The 19,048-nt window shown below is 44.6% G+C and overlaps 1 protein-coding gene across 4 annotated transcripts in view; it reads left to right on the top strand.

Annotated features, from left to right (window-relative positions):
• LOC148479642 (protein kinase C delta type-like) overlaps positions 1–19,048 on the top strand; it is a 56,163-nt gene that overhangs the window by 16,130 nt on the left and 20,985 nt on the right. For all 4 annotated transcript variants that reach the window (XM_088454481.1, XM_088454484.1, XM_088454483.1 and 1 more), the window contains 2 exons: positions 9,996–10,166; positions 12,674–12,765. In XM_088454481.1, coding sequence (XP_088310607.1) covers positions 10,062–10,166; positions 12,674–12,765 — 197 coding nt within the window. In that variant the 5' untranslated portion in view covers positions 9,996–10,061. The remainder of the gene's footprint in view (positions 1–9,995; positions 10,167–12,673; positions 12,766–19,048) is intronic.

Here is a 19,048-nt window from a genome sequence, read left to right on the forward strand (position 1 = left end):
TTAGTACAAAGGTACACTACATAAAATTATGCTGAAACTAAGAAACTACAGTTTCTGCATAATTTTATGTAAAAAATGGCTTGATACTTAAGCCCCTATATATGTGAAGTTTGGCACTCTGGAAAAGAAACAGTATGCTGTAGTGCCCTCCTACTTTAGTAGAAGCAAATAGGTATCCTGTATAAAAAAAAGAAGCATCACTCCACAAACTTTTAAATTAGTGTAAATCTGTACCCTGAGGAAAAGACCCTTTGGGCTATTTCACACCTGCCAGTTTTGCCAGCTGTAAAATTTAATTAAACATGGAAGCGGGTGGGTACTTTCAGACAGCACGGTCGCCGTGTTACAACTGGGAATATCCACCGACAAGGACGGCTGCCGTGTCGTGTCCGTGCCATTCCTGCATGTAAGTAAGGCACAAATTACAATGTTGCCTTTCACACACACCGGCTTGTACCCGCCCACAACTCGATCTGCTGCTGCGCATGCCTACTGCATTAAAAAAACCAACCACACAGTAAAAATGGCTTAAAGCCCTTACATGTGAAAGGCACTGATTGCCTGAAAAAAAACGTCCAGCTTTGGACAGTTTTTTGTGCCGGCTGGGCAAAACCTGGTGAAATAGCCCTTAGAGGTCTTGAAATAACGTTAACTATTAATACAGATTTATACTATTTTATACAGACTAAAGTCTGTGGAGTGCAGCCTCTTCCTTTCTACAGGATACCTGTATGCTATATATAATATTTATGTTTGTGAGTGTAAATATAAATTATAGACGTGTGCTATGTTCAAAGTATGCTGATTCCTTGGTTACATACATTATATATTCCAAATCCAATATTCCAACCTCACATCCGGTATGGGACTGTATATGAGCACCAATGTCCTTCAGATACTGTATATGGTTTGAATCGTTTCCATGGAAAATAAGATAGTACTGTATAGTGGCAACGTGAATGTAATGTAAATGTGGGTGTACAGGAAAACTGTACAATATAGAAATTGAACTACAGTAGTTGTGTTAATGTTTATAGTACATTTCCAATATTAGTAGAGTTAGAATGTGGTCATTTGGCTTTTAATATAAGAATGAAATACTAAATAGGATTATTTTCCTTATAGCAGTTAATTATGGTCCTATATATCAGAATACATTTTAACTATCAACCTCTGAAAATATTTAAGTTTTGGAAGTGCAGAGAAGCCTTGTTTTACATGAAGGTGATGTGTTTAATTGTATTTTGACATATGTTACTGCTTTGTATATTAATGAGGTGCTAAGTAGTGACTGGTTGCTGGCGCCGATAAGAGATGGTGTACGTTATTCAAGCCAGCCCTCTTACAAAGCTCTTAAGGAAAAGCATTAGGGTGTGGCTTAGTGAAGTTGCGATTTTGCCCCGGATTTCTTCCCTGTACCTTTGATAAACATGGTCCTGGCATGCTGCAACTGTTACTGATAGTCAGCGCTGTGGTTTGTGTCCCTGGCTGGTGCAGGTGCAGCTATGTTGAGAGATCTCCAGTGTGGTATATTGAGCCATGTGGTATTAAGCTCACACTGTTCGTTTAATGGTACAAGCATAACTGTTAGCAGTCTGCTTTTTTAGAGATTTTATTATAAATAAAACTTGTATGCACTATGGAGCGCCCCCTGTGCTTCTTTTTGATCTCTCTCTCTCTCTCTCTCTCTCTCTCTCTCTCTCTCTCTCTCATATATCTATATCTCTCTCATATCTCTCTCTGGTCTCTAACTCTATCAGATTTCTCTCTCGCTCTCATATGTATCTATCTATCAATCTACAGTGCATCCGGAAAGTATTCACAGCGCATCACTTTTTTGTCCTCAAAATTCTACATACAATACCCCATAATGACAACGTGTAAAAAGTTTTTTTTAAGATTTTTGCAAATTTCATTTAAAACCCCCCCCACTAAGATATCACATTTACATAAGTATTCACGGCCTTTGTCATGAAGCTCAAAATTGAGCTCAGGTGCATCCTCTTTCCACTGATCATCTTTGAGATGTTCCTACAGCTTAATTGGAGTCCACCTATGGTAAATTCAGTCGATTGGACATGATTTTGAAAGGCTTACACCTGTCTATATAAGGTCCCACACTTGACAGTGCATGTCAGAGCACAAACCAAGCATGAAGTCCAAGGAATTGTCTGTAGACCTCCGAGACAGGATTGTCTCAAGGCACAAATCTGGTGAAGGTTACAGAAAAATATTTGCTGCTTAGAAGGTCCCAATGAGCACAGTGGCCTCCATCATCTGTAAATGGAAGACGTTCGGAACCACCAGGACTCTTCCTAGAGTTGGCCGTCCATCTAAACTGAGCGATCGGGGGAGAAGGGCCCTAGTCAGGGAGGTGACCAAGAACCCGATGGTCACTCTGTCAAAGCTACAGCATTCCTCTGTGGAGAGACGAGAACCTTCCAGAAGGACAACCATCTCTGCAGCAATCTACCAATCAGGCCTGTATGGTAGAGTGGCCAGATGGAAGCCACTCCTTAGTAAAAAGCACATGGCAGCCCACTTGGAATATGCCAAAATGCACCTGAAGGACTCTCAGACCATGAGAGGCAAAGATTGAACTCTTTGGCGTGAATGCCAGGCGTTCTAATTGGAGGAAACCAGGCATCGCTCATCACCAGGCCAATACCATCCCTACAGTGAAGCATGGTGGTGGCAGCATCATGCTGTGGGGATGTTTTTCAGCGGCAGGAACTGGGAGACAAGTCAGGATAGAGGGAAAGATGAATGCAGCAGTGTACAGAGACATCCTGGATGAAAACCTGCTCCAGAGCACTCTTGACCTCAGACTGGGCCGATGGTTAATCTTTTAGCAGGACAACGACCCTAAGCACACAGCCAGGATATCAAAGGAGTGGCTTCAGGACAACTCTGTGAATGTCCTTGAGTGGCTCAGCAAGAGCCCAGACTTGAATCCGATTGAACATCTCTGGAGAGATCTGAAAATGGCTGTGCACCGACGCTTCTCATCCAACCTGATGGACCTTGAGAGGTGCTGCAAAGAGGAATGGGCGAAACTGCCCAAATATAGGTGTACCAAGCTTGTGTCATCATATTCAAAAAGACTTGAGGCTGTAATTGCTGCCAAAAGTGCATCAACAAAGTATTGAGCAAAAGGCTGTGAATACTTATGTACATGTGATTTTTTTAAGTTGTTTTTTTTTTTAATTAAATTTGAACAAATCTCAAAAAAAACTTTTTACACGTTGTCATTATGGGGTATTTGGTGTAGAATTTTGAGGAGAAAAATGAATTTATTACATTTTGGAATAAGGCTGTAACATAACAAAATGTGGAAAAAGTTACGCGCTGTGAATACTTTCCGGATGCACTGTATATCTATCTATCTATCTATCTATCTATCTATCTATCTATCTATCTATCTATCTATCTAGCTATCGTTAATGCAGAAAAAGATATCGGCACTCCAAACATATTTGTTACATAAATTATTAGCAACATTTAGCCAGTGTTATACTGTAGTATATATGCATGTATAATAACTAGTATTTATTAGTCTTATAACTTTGTTATTCTTACACTAAAATGTAATTGTGTGAATGTTATAGAGTGTGGTTGTGTTTATACAGCAATACTTGTATGTAAATCCTTGAAGTTGTTGGTGCAAGGCAAATCTAGATATAATACATTAGACCCTGTCAGACACAATAATAGCACACAGTGTTTTAAAAAAGCAAAGGCCCTCATTCAGAGGCGCTCGCAAGAAGCGAGCGCTCGTTCTGAATGAGGGCGACCGCTTGTATTTTTTAGTGCGGCCTCCTGGTCGCTAGCTAAGCTGTGGGTTGCCACCCACAGCTTTAGCGACCGACCAGGATGATGTTCGCGATGGCCAAGACCATCGCGACCATCGGGGCTTGCGACGAGACCCTAAGGTTGGGTCTCGGCAACCGCAAGCTCCAGGGAGCTTCCTGCTCTGATCGAGCAGGAAGCTCCCCACTGACATCACTACTGATGTCAGTGCGGCCGCCCACAAAACGGCAGGCGTTCCGTCAGGAACGCCTCTGTGTGCGTAGCCACCCCCCCCGCCCCGCCCACAAAATGGGGCGAGCTGTCGATCAACATCGACAGCCGCCCCTTTTGTAGTGAGCTCCGGAGCGAGAGAATTTCTCTCTTGCTCCGGGGCTTGCGCACACGCAGTGCGGCCGCTGCGCGTGCGCAGGGCCTAAACATCGACCCAGTTGCGAGCGCTCAGCACTTGCGACCGGGTCTGAATGAGACCCAATATCTTTATTAGCAGAAATACATACCTAAAATAATATCAAGCTGCCTTGCTATATATCTATTTCTATCTATCTATCTATCTATCTATCTATCTAATTATTTTCCAGTTCTTCAAAATGCCAAAAAGACTTTTGGCATCAGGAGCTCAAAAGCGCAAACATGCAAAAGAGAAGAAACAAAGTACTAATGCAATCTTGGCAAAGATGCCTAAGTTAAATTATTTCTTCCAACCGAATATCTCTACTACCAGTCCAACCACATCAGAACTGCCCACCAGCCATTCAACAGAAATAACTGAACAACGTAATCTGAAGCGTACAGAGTCAAATATTTCAAAATCTGTTGAAGAAGGTGAAGACAGTGGACCTGAAAGTATTCACAGTACACATTCAACAGAAGCAAATGAACAATGTAATCAGAAAGGAACGGAGTCAATCCTTTCAAAATCTGTTGATGAAGAAGGTGAAGAAATAGAACCTAGTTCTTTTGAAGGCAATGATGATGAAAATCAGCAATTTACAGAACATGGTGTATCTTCAACGAGTAAAGGTAATGAAGACCAGAGTTATGCTCTAACTAGACTGAGTGAATGCCAATCAACAGATCCTGCAGAGTGGTTTCCAATCAACTCTGCAACAGTTGATTGTTGGCTAAAACAAGGATTAGAGACCTGTCAAAATAAATGTGAGTCTGACAAATATCACAAGTCCTCACGCTACTACAAACCTTCTCCGGCCAGACCAAAAGGACATTATCGTTTCTTTAAAAACACCATGTTTTATGGACGCCGGCCTAATGGTGTAGTCCATCACAGAAAATGGATGTCATATAGTTCTTCAAAGGGTTCAATTTACTGTACTTATTGTACACTGATGGAAAGTAGAAAAGACAAGTTCTCACTTGCTGATGGATTCTCTTACTGGAAAAAAGCACAAGAGAAAATAAAAATCCACGAAGATAGTGATGCACACCGAAACTGCATTTTGCAAGCCCGTGAACGTGGTGAAAAATCAAGTCATATTGACAGCTATATGGAACGACAGTTCATGGACAGAAAACAATACTGGTGTGAAGTACTACGCAGAGTTGTAGCAGTTGTAAAATTTTTAGCAGAGAGAGGGTTAGCGTTTCGAGGGAGTGATGAGACCATTGGTTCAAAATATAATGGTAATTTTCTAGGGATCATAGAATTGATAGCTCAATTTGACCCTTTTCTGGCAAAACATATCCAAGACTTTGGAAACAGTGGACGCGGTAATGCAGGCTATCTATCATCAACAATTGTTGAAGAGTTTATTGAAATTATAGCAAAGCAGGTGACAAATCATATTGTGAAGGAGATTTCACTTTCTAAATATTTCTCAGTGTCGGTTGATTCAACACCAGATGTAACCCATGCTGATCAGCTCAGTGTTACTGTACGATATGTGTTGAATGGCATACCAGTTGAGCGTTTTCTCACATTTTTAAGGATTCATAGTCATAAGGCTGCAGATCTCACAGAAGACTTGCTGGAATACTTGAAGTCCGAAAATATTGATATCATGGATTGCCGTGGACAGACCTAGGACAATGCAAGCAACATGGCTGGAAAATACTCTGGCATGCAAGCAAGGGTGAAGGAATCTAATCCTTTGGCTGTGTTTGTGCCATGCACGGCACATTCCTTAAACCTTGTTGGATCAAATGCTGTTGATTGCTGTGTAGAAGCTGTAAGCTTCTTTGGTTTTCTTTCAAATATTTACCAATTCTTTTCTGCCTCTACCCATCGTTGGTCTGTATTAATGAAACATCTGGGAAAGCAAGGACTCACAGTGAAGAATCTCTCAGAAACAAGATGGTCTGCTCGTGCAGATGCGACTGCTGCCTTAGCCAAAGGATACAAAAATATTCAAGATGCCCTTGATGAAATTGTTGATGATAAACAACAACCTGCTGCTACAAGACATGAAGCTGACACTTTGTCTCAGACGATGGATTTGCTAGAAATCGCATTCCTCTGTCACTTCTGGAACACTATTCTATCCAGATTTAATACAACAAGCAAAGCACTGCAATCCACAACTATTGATCTCAAGGTTGCTGTAGATTTACTAGAATCTCTTGGTTACTTTTTAGATTCACTACGTGAAAGTTTTGATACTTTGGAAAAGGAAGCACAAGCAGCATGTGGTATATCAGACTATAAAATAACTCGTACAAGAAGGAAAAAAAGGAATGTGGATTGCGTGGAGTCTGAAGAAACCGTATTTTCTGCAAGAGAGAAATTTCGTGTGGAGACATACTTGCACATACTTGATTGCCTCAAAATGGCATTGAATGATAGAATTGTTGCCTATTCTGTTATATACGATCGTTTCAAAGTTGTGCTAAGATCTTGCAACATGACAGATGGAGAAATAATTGTAGAGGCTACCAAATTGGCTGAACATTATCCACTAGATCTAGACAAAGAAGTGTATCCTCAAGAAATGGTCCAGTTTGTACAGTTTGCCAATGTTAGGAGCTGTCACACACCTTCATCTCAAGCAAAGTTGCTGTATGAACAAAAGATTGAGGATGTTTTTCCTAATGTAGCTGTCTCTCTGAGAATCTACCTTTGTTTAATGGTCACAAACTGCTCAGGAGAACGTTCATTTAGCAAATTAACACTTATAAAAAATAAACTGCGATCGACAATGCGGGATAAGCGCCTAAAAGCATTAACTCTTCTAAGCATTGAAAGTGAACTGATGCGAGGAATTTGCTTTGAAACCATTATTGAAAACTTTGCACATGTTAAAGCAAGAAAACATAAGTTTTAATCTAGTATTATCCTATGGTTGTTGCATTTGTGTTAAAATGCATTTCAATGTTATTCCCTACAAGCGTGAAGTAAAATACAGTACCAGGTCACTCATTTTATATCTGTTAACATTTTGCACATCCTTTTGACATGCTTTCTTATTTGCACTTTTTATTTATACTTTGTTTTGTTTAGCTGCTGTTATATAGTCAGCAACGTTTGAATTGTTACTTTTCAATACTATTAAAAAAAACTGATTAAAAAATTGTTTATATTTTTTGTGTGTAAAATATTAAATTGTAATAAAAATTCCTTTTAAGAAAGAATCTTTAATATTTACCACCTAATTGTGCTGTTTTTCTCACTCTAGTGATTGATGACTCTATGCTTTTAATTTTAGACTTTAGGGCCCCCCTGTCTTAAGTGCCCCGGGCCCTCCAAAGCCTTAATCCAGCTCTGCCTGCGTTCGCACCTCCACTCCCCCCGTTTCTACTGGCCTGCCCCTGTCACCACCCACAAACGGCCTCTCCGGTCACTCATTCAGCTGGGCTGTCTAAGACGGGCAAGCGAATGCTTCCCGATCTTTCGCAGTGGTTTGTGCATGCGCATTGCGATGCATACACATGCGTAGATTGAACATATCGGCCAGCTACAAGTGTTTGCATCCTAAAGAGTGGGTCTGAATCAGCTCCACAGTTCCAAAACGGGTCAGACCCAGGACAGACCTTTTCTACGGCTGCGCCGTTCCAGATTGTTCCCGGATCGGCGTCGTTCACACTGCACACGGGTGCTGTGGGACACTTCTCCCAGCGCTTGGAGAGGACATCATCTCCAAGAGCAGAGAAACCCAGAAGTCCCCATGCTGTAAACGGGAGCCGGGTCGAATGACACGGGGTACCCGTTTACACTGCAGGGTTTCACGGGTTGTTCCCATGTAAAGCCCTGCAAGTTACCTGGGTTGGATTGCCGGGTCACTCGATCCGGGAACCCAACCCTTGCCCCTTTTACACCGTAGGAGCTACCCGGGTTAACTCTGCAATAACCCGGGTTTTACCTCTGATGTAAAAGGGGTATTAGTGGCCATAATCAAGGGGTTTGGAGTTCTTAAACTGTGGTAAATGGCTGTTATATGAATTTTTCTTTAACAGTGAAAAAATTATACAGAGCAATAGTTTTTGCCCAAAATAAATTCTGTAATTAATTTAGGGGTACATAAAAATGGGTGTATGTATATTTTTGAGTCATTTTAGGGCACTTCCACAAAAAATTCAAAATACATCTGTCACTTGCACCTAATGTTCAAAACACCTGTCCCATCCATACAGCCCCCCAAATACCTGTAACACTACTCTAAACCCATTTTACAGCACTTTCTACTTTTTCACCCCAAAAATTATGTAATTATTGGCCCAAATAAGCTAATTAAAGATTATTTTTGCCTAATTAGTCATTAAGAGGAGTGTCCAAGGGGTTCTGGATCAAGTCCCAACATTTTTACCTTAAAATAGGGGTTTTGCACAACTTTTCACCTTTAATTACATACCATTTACACAACACAGTACTAATGTGCATTATAAAACAACTAGTCTACATTAGCAGGTGAATATCAGACACTTCCCTTCCCCAACTAGCAGAAACGTGGGGTCCCCTCCCCAGGACCACTGCCCTTTAGGAGATATTAGCCATCCGCTCAGTCCCCCTTGGTTGGTTGTTTTCCTCATAGGTAACAGTATGAATGTGGGCAGGGCTGAAAGCAGACTGTGTAACCAGCTCCCGTCACAACCTGCATTCACTTTTAGGAGCTCATTTTAATAACTAACTATATAGAATTATACATAGTGCAAATAATCCTTATTAATAATGTTCATAATTTTTCAATATATACATTACTAACAGCTAACATCTCCATTAAAGAGACAGTTCTTACAAGCAGCGCAGAGTCCGGCATCCGTCAGTGCGCAGGAACTTGTAAGAGGCCCTTTAAAGTAAAGAAAAACCAGAGTTAAATAGTTGCACTCACCAAATGAATCTAAAATGGAAGCATTAATAAAAAAAGGTTTTTAAGAACGTACAATGCCCTCACTTACTGGAACCAGGTGTGGAAAGACAGAGGGTGATATGCAGTTATTATTATTATTATTATTATTATTATTATTATTATTATTATTATTATCGTTTATTTATATGGCGCCACAAGTGTTCCGCAGCGCCTTACATAGTACATAAACAAATAGATTGATTTACAGTGACTTACAGTACAGTACAATATAATACATTACAGGACATGGATAATATACATTGCTACATTCACGACCATAACACCCAGATAAGCAACAATGCAAAGCAACCAAGTGTTAGAGAGTAAGAAGTAGATGAAGGTATAGTAAGGAGATGCACAAGAGGGTAGAGGGCCCTGCTCATAGGAGCTTACATTCTAAAGGGGAGGGACAGACAAACAGGGGTGAAACAGATGGGGTAGGCAGGCAGTTACTGAGGAACCGGTCTCCTGATGGGGAATGCACATGGTAGACCCCACTTATGAGCTCCACTGATGTCAGAAGCCGCTGTCACCCAGAGATATTATAACGTAATACAGCAAACGTTATTGGGAGGGATAACCAGGGTCCTGTATAAGAATAACATTTACAAGACAGCATATTAGCAAATCAGATTAGTGTCATAGTGCGTAGCGCTGATCCAGATTATTCCTTATGGCTCTTTCAGGATAGATTTCCTGACCCTATAACAGCTCTATGGGGAAATATAATAGCCTACGAGATGCAGGCATCACGAGATCCCAGCCAGTCTGCCATTTTTTGTTTTAAGCAGCAAAAATTTAAAGAGGCAAAACCAACCCGGTACTACATACATAGTGGCAGCCATTTGTGCTCCTGACCCTGTAACATCTCTGTATCACTGACACATACAGGTCCTGCTGGCGTACGATAACATCACCATGAACTAAGTAGCCATAAAGGTCCTGAACAACAGAGGGATGTCAGAGAGTGAGAAGGAGAAAGCTCTGGTGGAGAGGAGAGCTCTACAAGCCACATCTGGGAGCCCCTTCTTAGTACATAGTCTCCTGACATTCCAGACCCAGGTATGACCATGCATATTACACTCATCCTTGTGGTCCAGTGAATGCTCTGTACTGTTCTTATATTGTTGCATTAGGAAGGAGTCACATGTGTAATACTTCTATCCAGTAGCGGTTTTTACCTACGGGCTGCAGCCCCCTCCCAGTAACATCTGCCACCTTAGTGAGTGAGTTGCAGTCTGTGACTGACAGTGACTTCCCATTGGATGGGTTACCTGACAGTCACAAATAGGACAGGCAGTGCTAGGAGGAGGTGCTTTCTCCCTCTGGGACTGCCAGTCCGGGCTGCGATTAACAGGGAGCGTGATTCTAGTGGGAAGCTGCTACTCTGCATTTAGGGCAGTCCACCCCGGCATCCAGGGACTGCAGCCGATGCGATCCCTAGAATCCAGTGTTATGTGCACATGCGGCACCACCTGAGGGTCTAAATGGTCCAAAATTGATGAGGAAGTAAAGAAAGGTCAGCGCTATCTAGGCATACCAGCCAATTAATTGTATCTCTCTGGGATCGGTAACTGCAAGCTGTCAAAGTGAGGGAACATTCCCATTGACTTAAAGCGGGCCTGGTTGCTGCTAGGGCGCCCTTATTTGACTGTCCGTTTCTCCGCCACCTGAAGGTCTAAATGGAAAAGTCAGGGATATCCAGGCATTCCAGCCAATTAATTTTAGCCCCCTGGGATAGGTAACTGTTACTGCGCCTGCGTTACACAGAGTGTGAGTACAGAGACGCTGGTGAGATGGAGATGCCCAGTATTAGGAATGATGGGGAAAAGTGATGGGTGCTGGGGGAGGTGACTATAAAATAGGCTGCTCAGGGTGAGTACACAGCCGCAGGCATATGAGGCCATAGTCACATGGAGACACTGCACCTGCCATAAGGCTGATGGTGCCACCGATGGTGACGTATCAGGATACACCAATCGGTATTCCTGCTTCCCCAAGCGCTGTGAGTGGGTGTCTCAGTTCTTGCACATTCGGCCACATGGATGTACACCAGGGAAGGAGTCTGAATGCCATGTGCATAAACTCGCAGGCGGGCGACCGCCAATAGACGCTGCTGCGGGTACTATTGCGTGTGACTCAGAATCAGGCCCAGGTCTTGTATTGTATAATTACAATGGGGCCCATTTATCAAGGATCGTTTTTACAAAGCGATCAGGGCATGCCAGTAACACCCCTGATCGCTTTGCAAAAAGCGATCTCTTCGGCCGGATGCATCATCCAGGACATGCAGGGACACTGGCCCCGAAAGGAACCCGACCCTGCGATGTCTCCGGAGAGCGGCCGGCCACTGCAGGGGGTGGTGCGCATGTCCAGTCACATGGACTGCACATGCACATCCGCCATAGCCAGGGAGGGTTCCGACTGATCCCTCCGCTGGCTAATAGTGCGCGGTGTAGCCCATAGGCTACAGCGGCTAACGCCACCTGCAGATGGCGTTAGCTGCCGGGCCAATATCCGGAATGCATCGCATTCCGGATATTGGTACACTTGGCAGCATCGCTTCCCCCATAGATACCTATATGGGGAGGCGGCTCCCAGCAGCAATGCAGGGATTACAGCAGGTATCGAGATACCTACTGCGGCCCCTCCTTCAAACATAAGGGGGATACTTAGTACTTGAGGTAAACTCCTGGGATTGTACCTCAAATACACTTTGATAAATGGGCCCTTATAGGAGGTAACAAGCAGATTAGGAGGCTGCCATTGGGGAACAGTGATGTAATGAGGAGTGTGGGACATTAGCGGCTGTGCTTAGTCAGGACAGGCTTGTTTTATAGCTAACACATTCCAGGCCGGATCCGCAGAGACATCCCTCCCTCATATCATGTATTGTCCTGGCAAATGTCTGCAGTATGCGGGCTTACCCACATGTATGTGTACAGTGCACACGCAGGCCGGATCCGCAGAGACATGCCTCCCTCATATCATGTACTGTCTTGGCAAATGTCTGCAGTATGCGGGCTTACCCACATGTATGTGCACAGTGCACACGCAGGCCGGATGCGCAGAGACATCCCTCCATATATCATGTAATGTCCTGGGAAATGTATGCAGTATGCGGGCTTACCCACATGTATGTGCACAGTGCACACGCAGGCCGGATCCGCAGAGACATCCCTCCCTCATATCACGTGATATCCTGGGAAATATATGCAGTATGCGGGCTTACCCACATGTATGTGCACAGTGCACACGCAGGCAGGAGAGGAAACACATTCTGTGTTGTATTATTCATCATACATCACCCCCATTGTGTCCGTACACACAGTGTTATACTGTAGGACATGCGGATGACATGTACATTATCAGAGCTGGGTGTAAGATAAGTCACATATGTCAGCTCCGTCTATGTCACCAGGTTCCCCACAGTTACAATCAGATACAGTAACGGTCACTGTGTAACAGATGGTGGAGAGAGCGGTGCCTGCTGTAGGCTCTGAGCACCAGACCAGGTCACTGTAACAGTAAAGACTGTACTAATCTGTTCTGTCTGTGTCCTGTAACAGAACATCTGGGCCTTCGTCATGGGCTACGCCAGCGGTGGTGACCTATTCGATCTCCTTTCAAATACAGACCGTCTTGAGATCGAGGCTGCAATGTAAGATCTATCACTGAGCTGATGTATCACTCTGTGTAATTGTGTGTGATAGAGAATCTGAGACATAGGAGATTACAGTGTGGGGAATGAGGTACATTATAATCAGTGGCAGAACAGCTGTCACACCACTGCCTTCATTACACTTGTCCTACTGATTATACCAGTACCGGCCACCACTGGTTACAGAATATTATGTACACACCCTTATGCTGGGCATACACTATACAATTATCTGTCAGATATCTGTCCAATCTGGCTGGTTGGAATAAAGATCTGGTAATGTATTGGAGCAAATGATAATCGACCATTTGCTCATGAACACTGGAAAACAGACAAAAATGGTTGTTCAGACAAATTAGTTAAATCAAACATTTAACCAATTTGAACAATCGTTTTTGTCCATTTTCATGTGTTTGGGACCATATGGTAGAATGCAATTTGCTCTCATACATTACCAGGTTTTCATTCCAACCTGGACAGATAACTGACAGATAATTGTATAGTCAGTGTTCACTCTAGCTCCAGCGGCAGGCAGGGTGCCGAAGCTAGAGAGAAGGCGTGGCCATTGAAAAGGGGGCATGACCATAAGACACGTCCACTTTTCGTCACTCTTGGGGGCGCGCCCGGGACTTACGGACACGCCGGGGAGCCTCCAAGTGCTGCCGACAGGGAGAATAGATGCCGGGCGCATACGCCTGGCGTCTATTCTCCGGCTGTGACCGGGTCACCGCACATTTCCCCACCCGGGGGACACTGCGACCCGCAGGTGAAGACGGCACCCACAGGTTGTGAGGGTAGGGTGCCGCTCCCCGCTAAAACAGCCTAGCGGGAACGCTATATAGTGTATGCCAAGCATAAGGTGGATACAAAGAGGAAATAATTTCAGGCCACAAAACACACACAGCCAGACATATACACACATATACACACACAGTCAGACATATACACATATATATATATATACACAAACACATATACATGCACACAGCCAGACATATACACACACATATACATACACACAGCCAGACATTTACAGACATATACATACACACATCCAGACATATACACACATATACATACGTACAGCCAGACATATACACACATACACACAGCCAGACACACACATATACATACACACACAAACATATACATAAACACAGGCAGACATATACACACACATATACATACACAAAGCCAGACATATACACACACATATACATACACACAGCCAGACATTTACAGACATATACATACACACAGCCAGACATATACACACATAGCCAGACATATACACACTGTGATAGGATCACTGGTAAAGTGGTCTGTGGCAGGTACATTTGTCCCAGATTCCTGTCTTTTGTGTTTTAAACCCCCAGGAGAAAGTCTGCAGTGTAGCAGGCTTGAGTTTCGGCTTTTTGAAAAGCCGGTTTGGGACCTGGGGGTTGTGGGTGAGAGGAGAGGGAGGGCTCCACCCACGGCCACTCCAGGTTTTGGATCTCGCAGCCTGGTAACAGGATTGTTAGTTTTCCACCTGAGAGTGGTCAATATAAGCCTAGTTTGTTTAGGGCTGATTGTCTCACCTGGGAGAGCAGGCAGGGAGTTTGCTCAGAGACACTTGGAAAAATAACCGTGAGTGTTGTGCTGTGCTTTTGTTGCTGGCGAGGGCATTAGGCCCTGCCAGGTTCTGGTAGTGAGGGAACTACCTGTGAAGTTAGTGCCCCGACAGGGCTAGGATTTATATTTATGTTTTCTTTATGTTTCTGACATTGTACAATAAAGACTGGCGCCGACCAGCTTGTACTTGCATCCAGACTGGTGTGCTGCTTCCCTGCTGCTGTGTGTGTGTGTAAAGGAAGGAGTCCTCTACCCAGGAGAGGGACCCCCTAACCTAACTGTGTCACAATATGGTGGAGAATGCAGGCAACCACACACACTGAAGTTGCAGCAAGAGGAAAACTTTCCATTTAAAAATTAAAGGGACAGACACCCAATTTGTGAGTGTGGAAATAACACTGTGTCCTTGGAGTCCCATAGAGGAGGCGTCAGCCAATGCTCAGAGAGGCAAGGTTCAGCTTCCAACCTACACCCCAGGACAAAATGGAGGACATTATTAAGGCCTTGCTCCAAGCTACAGCAGCTCAGCAGGAATCTACCAGGGCTCAGCAGGAAGCTACCAGGGCTCAGCAGGAGACTAACAAACTTCAGCAGGAATCCGCCAGGCAACAACAGGTCGCCATTGAGGAAACCCGCCAGGCCTTAGCGGAAAACAGCCAGGCCATAAGAGAAGTTCCCCAGTCCTCCACCGGGTTTTCACCCTTCGACTTGTTGTATGGGAGACACCCAAGGGGGTTACTAGACATTGCCAAAGAGACATGGGAGGGGCAGTCTAGTCCTTACAAAACGGTGATTGAGTATGTTTCTCAAATGCAGGAGAGAATTGCTGCGGTAGTGCCGATAGTGAGAGAGCACCTGGAACAGGCTCAACAGAGGGTATACAACCGCAATGCTCGGTTACGCAACTTTGCTCCTGGGGACAGAGTGTTAGTATTGGTTCCCACTGTGGAAAATAAACTTTTGGCTAAATGGCAAGGGCCCTTTGAAATCTTAGAAAGAGTGGGGCAGGTCAATTACAAAGTTTACCAGCCGGGGAAAAGAAAGCCGGAACAGATATACCATATAAATCTGTTAAAGCCCTGGAAAGATAGAACGGTACTGTCGGCCGTCCGAGACCCTCCAGTAAGTCCAGGGCCCTTAGTTCCCGAAGTGACAGTGGCAAAAACCCTGTCGGCAATTCAACAACAAGAGGTCAAGGAGTTTCTGATTAGAAATATGGTGCTGCTCTCTGACGTACCTGGGAAAACCTCGGTCATTAAACATGACATCATCACTGACCCAGGGGTTAAAGTTAATCTAAAGCCCTATAGGTTACCAGAAGCACTAAGAGAATCGGTGTCGAAAGAAATTAAAAATATGCTAGAGTTAGGGGTTATTGAAGAATCACATAGTGAATGGTCAAGTCCCATTGTGTTGATTCCAAAGCCCGACGGGAGTGTGCGTTTCTGCAATGACTTCCGAAAGTTGAACAGTGTTTCAAAATTCGATGCCTACCCGATGCCAAGAGTGGATGAACTGATTGAGAGACTAGGGACGGCAAGGTATTTAACCACTCTTGACCTAACCAAAGGATATTGGCAAGTACCGTTAACCGAGAGCGCCAAACAAAAGACAGCTTTTTCAGCGCCAGAGGGCTTGTTTCAGTACAAGATGTTGCCCTTCGGGCTACATGGGGCACCTGCTACCTTCCAAAGAATGATGGACAGGATTCTAAGGCCCCATAGACGGTATGCGGCTGCTTATCTGGATGACGTGGTCGTTCATAATCCTGATTGGCAGTCTCACTTACCCAGGGTGCAAGCAGTGTTGGACTCCATCTATAAGGCAGGTTTGACAGCCAACCCAAAAAAGTGTTGTCTAGGCATGGAGGAAGTAAAATATCTGGGATACACCATTGGCAGAGGCCTGATAAAGCCTCAGCTCAATAAAGTTGATGCCATACAAAACTGGCCACGGCCTCTGAATAAGAAGCAGGTGAGGGCCTTCTTGGGAATTACGGGGCACTACAGGAGGTTTATACCCAACTTTGCCACCATGGCAGTCCCACTGACTGACCTGACCAAAGGCAAACAAAAAGTCATGGTAGAATGGAGTCCTGAGGCAGAGAAAGCTTTTCAGGAGTTGAAAGTAGCGTTGTGTTCCCAACCAGTCCTGATGACTCCTAATTTTGAAAGGGAATTCATAGTACAAACCGATGCATCAGAAGTAGGTATAGGAGCGGTCCTGTCCCAGAACAAGGAGGGTGAGGAACACCCTATTTTCTATCTTAGCAGAAAGTTGAATGTACGTGAGAGAAACTATGCCATAGTGGAGAAGGAGGCGTTGGCCATAAAGTGGGCGTTAGAGGCTCTCAGGTACTACTTGGTCGGAAGAAAGTTCAAATTGATCACTGACCATGCCCCTCTGAAGTGGATGTCTGAAAATAAGGACAGTAATGCGAGAATTACAAGATGGTTCTTGGCGTTACAAACTTTTAAATTTTCAGTGGAACACAGGCCAGGAAGCCAGCTGGCTAATGCTGACGCGTTGTCACGCGTTCATTGTTTGGGGGCTTCAGTTGCTCCGCCCCACAGGTCGAAACAAAGGGGGCGGATATGTGATAGGATCACTGGTAAAGTGGTCTGTGGCAGGTACATTTGTCCCAGATTCCTGTCTTTTGTGTTTTAAACCCCCAGGAGAAAGTCTGCAGTGTAGCAGGCTTGAGTTTCGGCTTTTTGAAAAGCCGGTTTGGGACCTGGGGGTTGTGGGTGAGAGGAGAGGGAGGGCTCCACCCACGGCCACTCCAGGTTTTGGTTCTCGCAGCCTGGTAACAGGATTGTTAGTTTTCCACCTGAGAGTGGTCAATATAAGCCTAGTTTGTTTAGGGCTGATTGTCTCACCTGGGAGAGCAGGCAGGGAGTTTGCTCAGAGACACTTGGAAACCTAACCGTGAGTGTTGTGCTGTGCTTTTGTTGCTGGTGAGGGCATTAGGCCCTGCCAGGTTCTGGTAGTGAGGGAACTACCTGTGAAGTTAGTGCCCCGACAGGGCTAGGATTTATATTTATGTTTTCTTTATGTTTCTGACATTGTACAATAAAGACTGGCGCCGACCAGCTTGTACTTGCATCCAGACTGGTGTGCTGCTTCCCTGCTGCTGTGTGTGTGTGTAAAGGAAGGAGTCCTCTACCCAGGAGAGGGACCCCCTAACCTAACTGTGTCACAATATGGTGGAGAATGCAGGCAACCACACACACTGAAGTTGCAGCAAGAGGAAAACTTTCCATTTAAAAATTAAAGGGACAGACACCCAATTTGTGAGTGTGGAAATAACACTGTGTCCTTGGAGTCCCATAGAGGAGGCGTCAGCCAATGCTCAGAGAGGCAAGGTTCAGCTTCCAACCTACACCCCAGGACAAAATGGAGGACATTATTAAGGCCTTGCTCCAAGCTACAGCAGCTCAGCAGGAATCTACCAGGGCTCAGCAGGAAGCTACCAGGGCTCAGCAGGAGACTAACAAACTTCAGCAGGAATCCGCCAGGCAACAACAGGTCGCCATTGAGGAAACCCGCCAGACCGTAGCGGAAAACAGCCAGGCCATAAGAGAAGTTCCCCAGTCCTCCACCGGGTTTTCACCCTTCGACTTGTTGTATGGGAGACACCCAAGGGGGTTACTAGACATTGCCAAAGAGACATGGGAGGGGCAGTCTAGTCCTTACAAAACGGTGATTGAGTATGTTTCTCAAATGCAGGAGAGAATTGCTGCGGTAGTGCCGATAGTGAGAGAGCACCTGGAACAGGCTCAACAGAGGGTATACAACCGCAATGCTCGGTTACGCAACTTTGCTCCTGGGGACAGAGTGTTAGTATTGGTTCCCACTGTGGAAAATAAACTTTTGGCTAAATGGCAAGGGCCCTTTGAAATCTTAGAAAGAGTGGGGCAGGTCAATTACAAAGTTTACCAGCCGGGGAAAAGAAAGCCGGAACAGATATACCATATAAATCTGTTAAAGCCCTGGAAAGATAGAACGGTACTGTCGGCCGTCCGAGACCCTCCAGTAAGTCCAGGGCCCTTAGTTCCCGAAGTGACAGTGGCAAAAACCCTGTCGGCAATTCAACAACAAGAGGTCAAGGAGTTTCTGATTAGAAATATGGTGCTGCTCTCTGACGTACCTGGGAAAACCTCGGTCATTAAACATGACATCATCACTGACCCAGGGGTTAAAGTTAATCTAAAGCCCTATAGGTTACCAGAAGCACTAAGAGAATCGGTGTCGAAAGAAATTAAAAATATGCTAGAGTTAGGGGTTATTGAAGAATCACATAGTGAATGGTCAAGTCCCATTGTGTTGATTCCAAAGCCCGACGGGAGTGTGCGTTTCTGCATTGACTTCCGAAAGTTGAACAGTGTTTCAAAATTCGATGCCTACCCGATGCCAAGAGTGGATGAACTGATTGAGAGACTAGGGACGGCAAGGTATTTAACCACTCTTGACCTAACCAAAGGATATTGGCAAGTACCGTTAACCGAGAGCGCCAAATAAAAGACAGCTTTTTCAGCGCCAGAGGGCTTGTTTCAGTACAAGATGTTGCCCTTCGGGCTACATGGGGCACCTGCTACCTTCCAAAGAATGATGGACAGGATTCTAAGGCCCCATAGACGGTATGCGGCTGCTTATCTGGATGACGTGG

This window comes from Taudactylus pleione, unplaced genomic scaffold, assembly GCF_031769625.1.
Source record: "Taudactylus pleione unplaced genomic scaffold, aTauple2 ptg000619l, whole genome shotgun sequence".
In the NCBI taxonomy this organism is placed as follows: domain Eukaryota; kingdom Metazoa; phylum Chordata; class Amphibia; order Anura; family Myobatrachidae; genus Taudactylus; species Taudactylus pleione.